Source organism: Scomber scombrus, chromosome 7, assembly GCF_963691925.1.
Source record: "Scomber scombrus chromosome 7, fScoSco1.1, whole genome shotgun sequence".
Taxonomy (NCBI): domain Eukaryota; kingdom Metazoa; phylum Chordata; class Actinopteri; order Scombriformes; family Scombridae; genus Scomber; species Scomber scombrus.
Window position 1 is genome coordinate 12633609 of NC_084976.1, and position 17208 is coordinate 12650816.

Here is a 17208-nt window from a genome sequence, read left to right on the forward strand (position 1 = left end):
CAAGAGGCTGGCAAGTGTTTCCTCATAACACACACATGCAAATTTGTGTGTGCACTTGCAGTGTAAGCATACATCAACAGCATACACACAGGAAATATCTTTGCCCAAAATACAAATGTGTTACTCCTCATAATACAGCTTTTGTTATCGTTCAAGCTGTCTTATTTTGTATTCCATTACATTTAAAATTGGGGGGTTGGTTTTAAAGCTGAAATCCATAACATAGTTGAAATATCATATTTTTTTACTCTACATTGTTGAGTGTATAAAACAGCAGGCACAACTGTTAACACATAAGCGTAAGCGTAAGCAGAAGCATTTTTCTGAAGCAGAGAGACCAGCAGAGACAGAAGTCCATAGCAATGTGTGCATGTATATGCATATATTATGTCTAGATAAGAATGAGATAATTAAAAAATATACTGTAATTCACAGTTGTGCACTAAAGGTACTTATGTCATTGTCTGAATACTGGCAAACATACAGTATTTTGAAAACTGTGTATAACTGTGAAGTGAATTGTGTTATTAATTTGGCAATAACAGTCACACTCATTCTGCACTTTGACACACTAGCATGTGAATTCAGCCCCATTCAAATATGTCTTACTTTGCTTTCAAACAAACAAAATAATAGATACAAATGTTTTAGACTGAATTTATACTATTGTGGTAAAGATATAAATATGAACTGATGACTAGCAGTAAAATAATCTCTGTATCCTTGTCTGCTCTCACCACATGCGCTGGTACTTGCTCCATTTTGGCTGCTGGTGTACCAGGTCTGGGGTAGAACTGGTTGATGAAGAGACTGGGGAACCGGTAACATTTCACCAAGTCTATTGTCTCTTGGAAATCTTCCTCCGTTTCACCAGGAAAACCGCAGATTATATCTGTAGCGATGGTTACACCTGGGACCCTAAGAAAGAAAAAAAGAAGCTTTTAGGCAAAACTTGATTTTCCAGGTTGTGAAAACCTTTCTGAAAAAGATTCCATTGAGCAAGGCATTAAAAACTACAGTTTCACATCTAGTCTTTCCATGAAAGGGCAAGCATCTGAACTGGTTGAATAAAATGTAGCATTAAAACACACTGCTGTGAAGCCACCTTAAAACACTTCTTATGCATCACTCTGATGTGTTCGTGTTGACAGCTTATGGTACTTTTGTGTAGCTTACTCCATTTTCCCTTTGGTTATCATGGATATCAACATTTTTTGTTTTGATCATCATTCTTGGTGAAATAAAATCATATAACTGACAAAGATAGAAAACATATTTCAGCCGAACATTACAGCAATCAAAAGATTCAACAATGTATTCTAAAATTACACAAAAGCAACAAATAAGTTAAAACAATATAACAAGGAAAAAAAATGCATTAGCGATGGTTTCATTTATATTGAAAAATACCAAAATGTCAGAAGATGATTTGTGCAAATACTGGAAAAGATTCATCGACCTCAAACTACTACTTGATCAATGATTTAAAATGACTCTGAAGCTTGTGATTCACCAACCTTTTCCCACTGCTGAAACGTGCCTTTGAAAAACTAAGTGAGGCTCTATAGCTTTAAAGAAGGCCAAAGCTTTTCTCCATGGACTCATTCACCCAATCAAAACCTGATTAGCAACCTCTGCTGCCAATCGTTTGCTATCAATTATTGACCTGTTGACTCATTGGATTAATCTTTAGCCCGTGGGAAATGGGAATAGAAACATTGATTAGTTCTATACATTTTGTTTGTATTGGCAGCAGTTGGACAGCTTGTGAAAAAAATTCCAAGGCTAAGATATCATTGTCTGTCAGAAAACCATAAATCTCTAGAGTGCTGTACATACTTGGCATACCAATCCGGATGTATGCTGTTCTGACATCTTGCCATACAGTTTCAATGATTATGCTTGATCCCAGGGGCATTTAACACAACATCTCCAGTGGCTAAAATAGCTGTTAATTACCATAAAAAAAGCAAAATTAGCAATATAACAATTTTGCAGGATACAATGACAGTTTTCTGAGGAGCTGACTCCAATTACGAGCCAACTTCCCAATAGCTTGTTTTTTGAGGATGCAAGTATTTGCTATAGTGGCTTTGTTTCTCCTTAAAATGAGACAGCAAACAGTATGCCATACAGAAATAATTGGAAATCAATGCCAATAAAAGCAAGCCATGTCATCGATTAACAACTTTCTATCAAACATCCAGGCAGTGGAATAGGAGGGACATTAGAGCTTTTATTGGATATGTTAAATCGCAAGCAGTCTGACACAAGAAGCCAAGATGTTAGGAACAGACAACTGAAAAGATCTTATTAAAAAATAAATTAACTATTGGATCCAATGAAATAGAAAGATCACTGTCACTGAGAAATCCATAATCAATTGTACTTTTTTTATTTAACTTTTTAATGATAACTATTCCGACTCTCTCTTCATATTTCCTCCCTTAATTTTAAATAAGCATTTCACTTCTGATAATATACACAGTACAGTATGTTCCCTGTTCTTATAGATAAGCACATGGCTACAGAACTGCTTAAACAAGACAAAGACAGCAATGGAATAAAAAGTAATAATATGAAGAATATTTTATCCATTAGTGGCAATCCTTGAAAAAAACATTAAGACAAGATCTAGGCACATGCATAAAGCATAAGCGGCAGACAAGCACAGAGAACGACAACTCAACAAAGACATTAAGAAATGGCTGGAAAAGACATTTTCTCTACAATCGACAACATGATGCATCTTTAATTACATTAACTTCCTGCATCTGCAACCCCATGATAACCTCTGACCTATTGATGAGTTCCAATTGGCGGATGGCCATTAATATTAACCAATGGCCTGCAGGCACAGGCATCCTTGACCTCTCAGATCTGCCTGCTGACTCTCCAATGTAAAAGTAAAAGTAAATAAATTAAAAGTAAAACAATGTGAGCATGGAATGGTTAAATGGATGAATTAATGAATAATTCTCAATTTGTGATTAAAATTAACTTATTGGATCCCCCTCAAGCAGTGGTTCTGAGCCCCTTGGGTATTTAACAAAACACATGGTTTTAATCCTTTACTTTGTTAGGTAAACAAAGGACTATTTGCAGCCTGTAGGCTTCATAAAATACAGTAATTAATCAAGTAAAGCGTCCTGAAAATATAGCTAATTTTTGAGACCTGAGGTGTTCTACTATGTTCATGTGTGCTCACATTAGGGTTATCAGTAGGAAGATTTTTTTTTTTTTTTTTAAGTCAGGTTTAGTCCATAAGTCACATTTTATTTATATTTATATATTATTTATATTCATAACCTTTATTATTGACTTTGGAAGGGAAGGAAAATACAATTAGCAATGTGTATAAACAAGCATGTTTTTCTGCCGTCAATAGATCACTGACATACAGTATGTGTCTCCTATGAGCTTGTTAATTTGGTAGGGCCTTTTGGTGGCGGCGGAGACACTGTACATTCTGTAGGAAGCAAGTGTGTCCTTACCATTCTCACAGCATCACTAAGAAAATTTACACCACTGGTGGAAAAAAATGTACAATTCAGGCCAGGGCAACACATTGAGATAGAATACTGAGAGGAAGAGGAGGGAGAGAAGCTGGTGTGAATTGGGTTTTGTAGATTTTCCTAAGCTGGAGGCTGTGAGGAACACACGCACACGCGTACACACACACACACAAAAAAAATGTGCGTACATGTCATTTTGACACCTCTGTCTCTCCCAGATCTAAGGGTGATGGAGGTGTGATGTGTGATCCTAATGAACAAGAGCCACACTGATACTTTCCTTGTTAAAATGAGAGACGAGAAATCTTGTTATTGTTCACCTTTCAAAATCAGAGTGCGTGTGAAAATGGAGAGAGGCAACAACACAGAGACAGAAAAGGGAGAAAATCAAGACCGATGACAGATTAGGTATCAACTCAACTTACTTTCAATTAAACGTATGCAGAGTGAGGGCTATTTTTAAAACTTTTAAACTAAAATGAAGGCTTGTAGGTGTAGCCTTGAATGAACATAAGTGAGAAAGTGCTTGACATAATTTTAATACTGGGTGAGATTTGTCTTTTTCTACATTTTCCAACAAGCCTATGAATATAGGTACAACTAAAATAGTAATTTAACTGCAACTGTTGGACAATGTATTAAGAGATATTCTGTTCACATACACTGAACTAACTGTATGTGGGAAGTCTCATTAAACAAGGGCATGTTTGTGAAAAACATGCATGGGAAAAAAAGAGAAAAAATAGTTATCCTACCAATAAACTAAGAAAAGTGAAAGCAGAGTAACCCAAAAGCACTGACAGAGCAAAATGAGTCTCTATTGCATGTGGAAGGGAGATAAACAGACATAGAGGAACAAGATATATCAAATGAGACGTTATCTGGTGTGTTAGGCCCAGAGAAAGACTTAGCAACAGTTAGTATTGATTAGAGAATGACATCAAAAGAAACATTTTTCTTGTTCAAAAAAGTGGTGCAGCAGCCTAAAGTAGTAATATAAGACGTGGTGTGATTAATAGGTATCCATAGAAATAATTAGGATCAACATTTCAACCAGCTTGTACCAAGCAGCAGTTGAATGAAAAATATAAATCAAATCCTCCAATGCTCATCAGGTCTATGGACTCTCTAAACAGCATCTGTGAATGTATCCTAAATGGAAAGCTAAAAGAGCTACAGTACATTTAATCATTCCTTTGTTTTACAATATCTTGGACTATGAATTATGTTTTAATGGAATATAAACTAATAACTCTGAAAGATGTTATGTTCTTGTCTGTATGAAGAGAGAGAGAGAAGATGAAAGCACCCTTTTCTTAAAATGATAATTAGCAGTCTCAGTCACTAACCACAACACTAATCCTGTATTTCCTGTAGCTGCTTCACAATAACGGACGCTACAGCCCCTAAATCAAAGAGGATAATAGGGCAGGAAAATAGGTGTGTGTTTTTGTGTGTATTTTGTTCCTATCATGTCTCCTCCTACTCCATGTAGGCAGAGAGATCACATCCCTGAAGACAGCAGCCTCCATTAGCCATAGTGTACCACCACTCTGAGCTAGCATTTACACAAGGAGAATCTGTTCATAAGAGACGGAAGTCTTTTAATTAAAACTCAAGATAATCACAGCTAGTCCCCCATCTGCCTCAATAGGCTGAATTAAGCTTCATAAAAACACACCATTGTCTTCTGCACAATTATTATCAATTACACAATTACTATCAACTGTTTACTGAGACCCTCATGTGCCTATGTGTGCGTATGAGCTTCCATACACACAGCCATCCTCTTCATCATATATTCAAAATATGTGCATGTTTGCACAGCAGATGCATGTGAGCAGCCCCCGTTATAAGATGAAGGTAAGAGCACTGGGACAGAAGAACCATGAAAAACAACAGAAAGGGAAAAAACAGATGTGTGTCGTATGGTGGGATAGAGAGGAAGGCAATAGGTGGAGGGATGGAAGGATGAGAGTGGAAGAAAGATAATCTGGGATGGTAAATATTTACCTATTCATCTGTTAAACAGAGACCATGCTACCCATCTGTGCTGCAGTGTGTGCGCTATGTGTGTGTTCTCTGAAATGGTAATGCATGGCACACTGGGGCCGCTGTAGCGTAGGAGTCGGACAGTGAAGGGAGAGACGTGGTGATGAGGAGCGGGAGAAAGAGATGAAGATGGGAAAGAGACGCGCTGTATGGAGAGTTGTTATTTAATGTGAAAAAGTTTGGAAAGCTGCCATCTTGAGGAAACCCAACTCCAAAATAAAAGTCACATTAACACATAACCTGATGGCTCTACTATGATGTGTGTGTGTGTGTGTGTGTGTGTGTGTGTGTGTGTGTGTGTGTGTGTAAGGGAGAGGGAGCGCAAGGCAGCTGGGGTGAATGTGAAAACATCCCTATAAAAACTGAAGTATAGAGATTACGGAATGTGACATTATCAATGCTTATGTGAGGATGAGCATTGGGGTTTTCACTGTGGATATTAAATTCTCTACACTGCCATCTGTCCACACTGATGCTAAACATTTGATGTCATCACCATCTTTGTAATACAAAAGGTTGAAACAATGTTCTATCAATTTCTTGATTTTACAACTCATAAACTAAATGATGGATCCTTTAGTTTCCATGTCCACCTCAATGTGACCAAGTTTACCTAACAACAACAAAATGTATGTTTGACAGATTTTGCCACACCATCCTCTGTCACACTCTTGGTCTAAAAGCACCTTTTTAATGATCAAACCTGTGAATTCTACAGCTTCGTCTTCAAAACATTTTTTTTTCTCCAAAAGCTGACAAATGTGTTACTAGTTAATACTTGAAATACTTGTAAGAAAAATTAAGCTTGGCTTTAAATATCAGAAATAATATATGTACACAACATATGTCATGCAAACTGAACTTAAATCTCAAGAGCATCAGAGAGTGAAATGAAAAACAGCAGCCACCACGTTGACTCTTTTACCTCATCAAATCCTTCTTCAACATACAGCAAACACAACAGCGTGGTTTGAAAAGGTCATGTGTATCTTCATTTGCACTGATTTAGTGAGATTAAACATCTTTTGAAGATGTGATCAAAATCTCAGCAGCCTGCTCACAGATGGCGCATGTCATATCCTTAACGCCTATCATTACCGCTGCCTGAAATACATTTCATGGAAAATTGTCAGTGAAGTTCAATAAACAGTCATTTGCATTTTGCCATCCAGGTCAGTTCTCTATGGCTTGTCATCTTGATGTGTGTCTACGCTTTTCGTTTCTCTTTAGTTTGGTTTGATCTTTCCATATTTATTTTGTCATTGCTTTAAGATTGCCATATTTTTGTGAATGCATGTCATCATTTCATGAACTTACAATACGAAAAACATCTCATGCACATTGTATTAAATATCTAACAGAAAAGAATTCCTTCCGGAATGGGGAGGGAGAAGGAAGCTAAGAAAGGCGGGAGAATAAGGACACTTGCAAGGAGTGTGAGTAATCACTCAGACACTTAAGTGTTTGATTTAGCTGTGGCAGCTGGAGGTAATGGCACTGTCATGTAGCGGCTCAATTTACAGGGGACACAGAGAGAGCAAGGGGGGGGGGGGGGGGTCTACTTGGTTATCACTCACCTCACCCATTTCTACCATCAAGGATGAAGGAGGGGACTGTCAGAGTTAGTTGAGGAGGTGCCAGGTGACTGGACAGATAACAGGAGGATTTCAGATGGACTGCCGCTGAACAGCCAAACAATGGTTCCTACTGTGGCTCTAATGTAAAATCCAATGACTGTAAAATAACCTTGGGAAGCTAAGTGACAGCTACCATGACCTAAAAACATGATAACATCTGACAACAGAATTGAATTAAGGTAATATTTTCACTTATTTCCATCTGTTTGTGAGCAGGATGCTGTGTCTCAAAGTGCAAACTGGTTATAAAAAGGTTTTAGAGGAACTAAACAATGTGGAAATTCTAGTATTGGTGGAGGTACGCACACTTTTCTCTACCAGTTTATTGTAGGTTATTTAAGCTCAGATGTTCTGCATGCGTAAACAGTCTGTAGTTACAACTGCAGCTGGGATATATATTAAATAAATCGGGGGGAAAAAAACGCTATGAAGTACCAAGTAAAGCACGGAGTGTGTTAGACAAGTTGGCAGTTGCATTCTGGCATTTTGCTGTAAAGTGATTCAACGACTGAAGGATGCAAAAGAGGTTAAAGCCAAGTCGAGTGTGCTTGAGAGTAGAGAGGTGACAGACAAATGATTGGTTAAGGGGGGCGCTGTCAAACTGTCAGAAAGACTCACTCAACCTACATCTCTCGTTCATTCCTTCCTCATCCCTGCTTTTTTCTCAGTCTATCTTGTGGGTTTCGAAAGTGGAGTGATTTTTTTTTCTTTTTTTTTCTTCTTATACTCAGGTGAAAACACTACACATGCACAAATACACAAGCATACAGTGCTATATAAAATGCACTGAGCCATGACAGTGTCCTTGGGTTGAAAACAGTTTCTCGCTCACCCTCACATTTTGATCACACTTAGTCATCTTCCTCCCTTAATGATCATTTATCATTAGCTATCATTTATTTTTAATGGGGATAAATGGGATTTTGTTTTAAATATTAACTTGAAAAAAAAAGAACATTTAAACAGTGAAAACTGTGTGGTGCCCATATTTGGGATAATGGATAATATGTAAACAGCTGATATACAATATAAGTCAACATGTAGTGTGTAAACATGTTGGCTATGCCATTGCTCCACTAAGTGAATACCAAGTCATTTATCTCTAAACCTGCACTGCAAAATAACCTCTGTCTTTCTGTGGGGCAGGTCTTTTGTAAAGCTCAAGGTGGCTGGTGTGGTATGAATGGAGAGCCAAGTACATAATGATCCCGCTGGAGTCATCAGTAAACTTTATCATTTAATGAAACCGCCTGAACACAGCGGAGCAGAACTGCAGTTCAATTTAACACACACACTTACACATGCAGACACACACATACTTCATTAGCCTTGGAGAAGGGTAATGAGAACACACACACACACAGACACACACACACACTCTTCATTAGTCTGTGGGAGGAGTAATAAAAGCACATACACACTACAAATCTGTCCACTCGCTCACACATAGTTTATTCTACACAGATACACACACACATTGATATTATATACATGCATGGTATACTGTAAGCCTATAAGGAGGGCTGCAGTGACTGTCTAGCCAGGCGTTAAATGTACTGTCCCTTTGCACTTTATTTCAATTTAATCCAACCTTCAATGACATACCCGCAGTATGTAATTCATCATTCCATCCCGCTGTGCTGACCTGACCCGAGCAGATATGGATAACATCAAAGCACCGGATAAATGCTGGACATGAAAGCCATACCTGAACCAAAGGAATGGTGAGCATGCTTTAAGTGCAGGCTTGTGCTTTTCACCTGCAGCAAGCCAAAAATATTGTTAATGACATTAATTGGTTGAATAAAATAACTGCTTACCTCCTTCTTCTGTTTTTCACAGATGCTGATATAAGCATATGTCCCAAATGCTAAAAAGATCATTAAAGTGGGGACTACTTCTCTATCTAAAGTGATTATTAGAAATTAAAAGGACCACTAAATAATTTTGGGGGCCAAAAACAACTGAAAATCTAGCAGAGGTCAGTGAGTTCAGACCAGCTTATTTGCAACAGGAGAGGCTTTGTGCTTGTCCCTCATGGTGAGACTGCTTCTCCCAGCTGGATGGAAAGCTAATTTTGTTTGCAAGTTAGCTGGTTATCAAGTAAAGTATGGACAATCTTAGTTTAGATACATTGGTATGTTAAGTGTTAATTATGTAAACACAACAGTAACATGCCTAAACAGAGAAAATGACATGAAAGACATGGAACTCAGAGCAGTGGCTCTAGGACAAAATAATGATGAACACTGTGCTCTGCAGAAAAGACTTTTGATTGATGCTGAAGTTGCTTGTTTTCTGTTAGACAGGTAATTAACTGACTAATTATTTTTAACTAACTAATCGCTTTATGAATCATTAAGCTGATAGTCACTAAAGCCCAAGAGCAGCGTCATATGGGCTTTTCTTGAAAGTGAGGAAGAACCTGTCAGGAAAAATCAATTAGTGTCCCTTTAATGTGCGATTTCTCCAAGTAAAATGAGCTATATCAGAAAGACTTTGATAGAGTCTACAGGACTATCAGTTAAATACTGGCAACATAATCCGACATAGAGAGGACTCTATTGCCAAGAAGATCATTGAAGAGGAAAACCATTCCCTACTCGGGCACTAATATTCCTTGAAAAAGAATCATACACACAGAAAGCAAGCTTGTTTACACCATGTGAGGCTGTGAGTGTATTCAGATCATCTAGTAAATGTTTGTCTGAATTGTAATAAATATTCCTCTCTCAGCCTAACTGCTTAACTTTGCAGAATGGACTTTAACTATACTATAAAGCTTGACGTAAGGGTGAATGCATTAAAATGATATGGGGTAAGAGTGCATTCCTAAGGGTTTAATAGTTTAACACTGCTAAATATAACCTGCATGTTTTGGCGGCAAACTTCCCTCCCTGCAGACGGCAGGAATTCAGAAATGCAAACACAAACACACAAGCGGCAACAGAACAGAGCTTGCTGCCACTGACAATCCACTTCAGATGAGAATACCTCTTGCACAACAGTAAAGTCAAAAACACAGTGTCACTCAAACACATGGGTGCAACCTCTTGCACGAAGAGATTATAGTCCATCAACTGTGAGTGAAACTGTGTGGTTGAAAACAAGCTTTTAAAGGTAGGGTGACTCAAACACTGAGAAAGCGAAATATGATATGAGAGCGAGAGAGAAGGAGAGACTGGAAAGGTGAGTCAGACAGAGAAACATGACTGTGTTGTTAGATGTTCGCAGGTATCAGCTGACCGGGGGGGGGGGTTGTACTGGGAGGGTAAAAGCACATGGAAAATTGCTTTGTTGTTACTTAACTTTCCAGAATGTTTGAGAGAGGTTGTTTACATGTTCACATTGTACCGTCACGCTTCCTTACTCGTGGTCTGGTCTACCTGAGAAGATGTGGGTTTTAGCTATCTAAGTCCAGTCTGTGTGTGTGTGTCTGTGTGTGTGGCCTATACCTAAAACACAATAGTTGTCAAATAGTCTTTGGATTTCCACTGGAACTGAATTTATGACCCATAAAAATAATAATAAAACAAAGCCATTCGTAATTGAACAAGCTATAATGGAAGTTTTAAAATCATAGGTACTGAGGTACAATCTGACTGAACGACATAAAGACAATCTCTTCAGGTCAATTTGTGCTCGTGCAATTTCAGTTTGTACTTGGTGTATTTTGCATGTGGGAAACAAGTTAGTGTACTTTCCCATACTAGTGTACAAATACAACTTGTTTGAGAAAAAAAAAGAAAAAAGAAAAACAAATATCAGTACAAGGCAAATACAGAAAATGTGTAACAAGTGAGGAAACTTTGGTGACTCAAACATTACCTCAGTTATTCAGGAACACAGATAACCTTGAAGCTCATGAGTCAAACCCACATTAAAGCATTCCATGGATAAAGATGACAATGATAAACTACAGTCGGTTAGTAAAGGGAAATATTGACTGATAGCTTCTGTGATCTCTCACCAACAGCACATATTTCAGATGAAAAAGTTGATAATGAATACAACACTAGATCTTTAACAAAACTTGACTAAAATCTTTGACTTTAAAATATAGAAACAAACAAAAGAAGTGAGAAAAAACACAATTATTTCTTAATCATTCTGGCAGGGTGCGTACACATGGGCTGGGCTGTTTCACCACCTGTTTCTTGTGACCACAGGGAAGCATAGAGTTTCACTGCTACTCTGACGTGTTTTAAGACGCCTGCACATGCTTACATAAGCGTCAGTACTCTCTGTCCATCTGTTTTTCTCCCTCCCTTTGTATGTGTGTGTGTGTGTGTTCTCTTCCCTGTGAAGACAGGAAGGATAGGTAATGTGGTCTGAGAGGCCAAATAATAAATTAACACTATTTAATGAAGGAAAATGTAACTCCTGTAATTATAGTGAAGCTATATCTATCCTGTGTGTGTGTGTGTGTGTGTGTGTGTGTGTGTGTGTGTGTGTGTGTGGTTTGTGGGAAGGAAATAAGGTATAATCCAGGGGAAGTGTCAATAACATAAGGATGTGTTAGGAACTGCCAAGAGTCATTATCCACAAGCCGTTTCTCTCTTTCAAGTGTACACACACACACACACACACACACACACACACACACACACACACACACACACACACACACACACACACACACACACACACACACACACACACACACACACACACACACACACACACACACACACACACACACACACACACACACACACACACACACAAACACACACACACACTCTCTCACACACACCTCAGTTGCAGCTTGTTGTGAAGTTAATGACTCATTCTCTGCTGGTTTCCTGCTGTTTAAACTGAGCCAATTCACAACACTAGACCTGGTAACACACAGCCAACAGGTATGTTGGCTGATTTATTTTTTCCCCCCCTTTTCACACTAGCGTAATCCTGAATTCAGGTGGATTTCAACTAGTGTCAAAGTTAAGTGTACAAGTGTTTGGTAGATATTACGACACAACTGAAACATGATAGATTAATGGACTAAAACTGCCCTGAAGAGAAGACAAACAGGCTGGAGTTACTATTGAAGGCTAACCAGCTCATCTGATGAGATAGGATAGGTGTAAATTGTGCATAAGAATTAAGCGCAAAAACAAACTGGGCTGATTACTTCTTGTGGAGCTGGTAAAATGTTTCACAGCTATCATTTATTAACCAGGATCTATTTGATCAAGTACAGAAGCTATATTTTGAGACTTTTTCAAGACCTGCAGCCTGCCTGAATTTGTTTCAGAATGCCTTTGAGAGTCAACACATAGGTATTTTCCTGCTGAGCAAAAAAAAAAAGTGGATTGTCATTGTTGTGTTGTTGCTTGTCAGGTTTGACATGTTAAGTCTGGTAACTGGGCATTAACGTTTTTTAAGTTGACAGCTTTTTGCCAAGTGTCAGCAGACTTATAGACACTTACAAAGCAACAGTCAACCATAGACTGTATCAATGTGACCTTTTGATGGACATAGGATCTTGTTATATATATAATCTTGATTCCTAAAGGAATATTTTGATGTATGGATGTGTGTTTACTGCTGGTGGACATCTTGGCTGTTACTGGAACCACAGTGTGTTATGCTGAGGCAACTGTCAGTCATTGTCAATGTCAAGCATTGATGAGAAACATTTTAAACATGCCACCAACAAACACAGACATTATAATTTAAGTCAAAATATCTTGTAGAAAACAACTTGCTAGTTCAGCAGGGATGTTGGGAGTTTTCTAAATTGTTTTAATACAGTCTGTTTTTCTTTTCTTTTTTTTGGACTCAGCCATTAAAAGATGTTAGTTTCAGCAATCTATATTCAGAAATCAAACAACCTTAGTACAATCTGTGAACCATATGTAAACACTCAAAAGTATTGGCCTAGTCAGACACAAGCGTGTAGACAGTTCAAATCTGCTCCATAAAACTTGGGCTGTTGTCTGGTGAGTTTAAAACACATCTATTGTGTGTCTCTCTGTGTGTGTGTGTGTGTGTGTGTGTGACCTTCACATTTGCCTGTGATGACTAAGCCCAGCTGTGTGCTGTACATGCTCTTATTCTATCTACGTGGTTAAATAAGGGTTATAAATCAAAGACAACAGTCAAAACACGCACATAGAAATCCTCACTGCTTCATTTACTTTACTTGCTGAATCATCAGTTTGAGAAAGGAGAACAGAAAGGAGGGCTGAAATGTTGACAAGTCGCGCCAGTGTGTCGGGTCATCGCGGCAAAACCTGTCTCGCTTTCTGCTCTTTCCTCCCACCTCTTTTGTCCTTACTTCTTTCCCTCTCTTTTTTCCCTCGCTTGTCTTATCTTTTTTTCTGTTTTCTTGCTTTTCTTTTTCTTTCCATGCCCTCAGGGAAGCTGCCACCACTCCCGCCTCCTATTCCAGTGAAACATTAGCCTTGGCCAATGCCTTAAACCTTTAAGTGTGTGAGTGTGCGTGTATACTAATGAAGGTATGCCTTTAACAACAAACAAAGCAGGAGACTAGCTACACAGACACACACACACACACACACACACACACACACACACACACACACAGTGTAGTCACGCTACTGTTGTAACGTAACATGTCCTGCTGTAACCCAGGATGGGAAGATATAACCCTGTCATTCCTCTTGACTAATAGAGAAGACTAACATGTGCGCGTGCGCACACACACACACACACACACACACACACACACACACACACACACACACACACACACACACACACACACACACACACACAGACAGACAGTGCTTAAACTGTCTAGGAGCCATTTGTTTGGAGAGAAATAGTCACTACACTCAAGAGAGACTGAAACAGTCAGAAAGTTTATCATCACCACGTTATATCAACAGTCAAAGCGTCACTCCGCAGACATTGCAACACACAGCAAACACTTAAGGACGCCCATAATACTACTTTAGTCTAAGCAATCAATAGATGACTGGTGAATTAAAGATTAAGAACTGTCAAAGAATTATGTTTCTGTATAAACTAGTTCTGTTAAAATTTTAATGAACCCACATTTGTTGTAATGAAGTTACAATTCATGTAAGACAATATTATTTCATATTATTAAAAATAAACAAATGAATAAATAAATAAAACAAATAACAAGAGCTATATCTGACCCACCATTTTGTGAATACAAGGTATGAACATTTGCTCAATGAATCACGGGGGTGTTTTGACCAGCTGCACATTTAAAATCTGTTAAATGGTAAAACATTCTCTTGACTTTATAAATAAGAGCTGAAACCTTTAAAACTTGTCCAGACCACCCAGAAGCATAACTCTCTCTGTTGCTGTTACATATGGTTGTACTGATCATTTTAGAGGTAAATTCTTCTTGGGCGAGAGAGAAGTGCCAATGTTCACATTAGCTCTATCTCTGACATATTTTTGGTAAACATCAATACAATATAAAACAAAACTTGTCATGTTAATGTTGGTCATTAAATCAAATCAGGTGCAGCTTATGAGGATGTTTTTGCAAGCTACACAAGGGTGAACAGGTTGACATTTAACAAGTTAGAAAAGACAGAATGTGCTTACTTTGGTGCAGAAGAGTTATGTAAAAGGTCTGAGTGACTCTTGCCTTGCACCAAGCAGTATGCAAGGCAAAGGAACCAAACCCTCATGTACTTGAAGATTGGTTTTGTTTATTATTCTAAATCCCATACTGCAAATACAAACTAAACTAAATTACATTAATATTTATTATTTTAAATGAAAGCAAATAGATGTTGTGGATAACATTATGATTGCATGAATGATTTATTTCTGAATTCATAATAGGTTGGAATGATCAATAATTCTCTGTGATTGTCTCTATGGATTTAGAGCTATTGTTACTTGTGCTCGCATGTTGGCGTTGTTATATAATATATGTTATCCAATTTTACGTGTTATTTGTTCCCAAAACAGCTGCATGGGTGAATACAGTTCGTTAAAACTCATTAACATGTTTGTGCAAATCAAACTTCAACCGATGAAGCCATGGAACAAGGAACAATAACGGGAAAGTTGTAATCAAATGCTCAAATGGAGATTGAATGGGAAGTGCTGGGTTCCTTAAGGTCATGTTGTCGGTCAAGGGTCACTATACCAGTCAGCTGCTGGATCACACAGATTATTCACCTGTTGACCCATCCAATTCCTCATTCCTGTGGGACCACAGCTGTAGACCCTCCACAGCTGTTGCAGCTGGAGATGCCCTCGACATTATGGGGTGCTTTTCTCTCCAGCCTTGGCCTGACAGAATTATTATTGGTTTCCCCTTTTACTTCTGTCCCACATTAATTAAGGACATTGATGTAAAATAAACAAGAAATACCACCTTGCGGTTGTATGCCTCTGCCAACTAGCAGAGTAGTAGTAAGCAGTAGTAAAGACTCCGAAGGAATTTAATCAAATATATTATGTGTATTTTCTGGTAAAATGGGGATTTCCAGTGAGTAACGTGCTGTCCTCACTTAGAGACTGTGAAACTTTGTCATAATGAGCGTGTGAATTCTTGAATTATGGCCAAGTGTCTTGTGAGGTCACAGTCATGTTGACTTTTGACCTCTGACCACCGAATGCTATTCAGTCTATCCTTGAGTCCAAGTGGACGTTTGTGCCAGATGTAATGAAATTCCCTCCTGAGATGTCAAGTATACGAGAACGGGATGGACGTTAGGTCACAGTGACCATGACCTTTGATCTCTGACCACCAAAATCAAGTGGATGTTTGTGCCAAATTTGAAGAAATTCCCTCTAGGCATTTCTGAGATATAGCGTCCACGTTGATGGGCCGGACGGATAACTGGAAAACGTAAAAAAGTTTCAAAAATATATGTACAGCTGACAGGCATGTGAGAATGTCTCTCTTCTTGGGAGCAGTACCTCCATGGCCAGGAACACATAACCTCCAGTGAAACCAATCTACCACCCTAAGGGGAACAAAATGCAGTCTGGAGGCCCCTCACCCTCCACTCCACCACCATCAACTATTCCTTCCTGGTAATAAGATGGGTCACACCTCCTGCTTTCTGCTAAAACCAGCTAACTTTCCAGTTCAACATTAATACATAATACTGCCATATTCTGCTCCCCTGCACACACAACCAATCCCTGACCCACAGACGCATAACTATTCCTTTTATAGGCGTGTCATCTTTGGCCCCAGTGGTTCAGACACACTTAATCCTCGAGAGTAGTTCAGCCCTGATATTATAGCAAACTACGAAACAACTGTGGAAAATCCTCTGACCACATTCACTCGGTAATAGCATTATTCCACCATAACAGGATTTTCTCCATACATCATTACATTAAGACTGTATTTCATTATGTGATTTTAATTGATAGAAGCAGAGAAAAAAGGGTGAAAAAAATATGGTCTATGTTGGAAGACAGGGGCAAATTAACCACTTTAATGAAATAATTATTCTACTGATTGTTGGAATTAAGCATGGCAGAAAACAATTCTGTTATAACAACTTGACTAAAATGAGTTATTATGTCATTGAAAGGAGCGTGTATTTAATGCAATTTTTCTCTGTGGTTTGGATGACTTCAGCGGTACAGCTCTGTGTAGCAGAATTTGCAGAGGGAATTGGACTAAATATTAAAGCAGAGGGCAATGAAATTATGCATAACATCAAACTAATTTTATAAACCTGGCATGGAAGAATAAAAAATAAAAAAACTGCAGTAAATGAACGAACATGAACACTGTAGGGGACCAGATAACATTCAAATATGAGATGTGCCCTGAGGTGAACTTGAATCTCAAACATTTTGTGTTTCAGTGGTATTTTTGTTATTCACCAGCACATCTAGAGTGTAAACAAGTTAGTATGTCTTTAATTATGGGTTAGGGTTAGAAATCTAAAGCAACATAGAATTGATTTTCTTCCACAAGTTCCTCAACATATTGTATGTTTCAAAAAGGGTCAGAGGAGCCGTGGTTTTCCATCAGAGTTGATCAGTGCGAATGAGCTCCCAGACTCGATACA

The 17208-nt window shown here is 38.3% G+C and overlaps 1 protein-coding gene across 1 annotated transcript in view; it reads right to left on the minus strand.

Annotated features, from left to right (window-relative positions):
* cdkal1 (CDK5 regulatory subunit associated protein 1-like 1) overlaps positions 1 to 17208 on the minus strand; it is a 252024-nt gene that overhangs the window by 74378 nt on the left and 160438 nt on the right. Inside the window, exon 11 of the mRNA XM_062422643.1 lies at positions 738 to 918. Coding sequence (XP_062278627.1) covers positions 738 to 918 — 181 coding nt within the window. The remainder of the gene's footprint in view (positions 1 to 737; positions 919 to 17208) is intronic.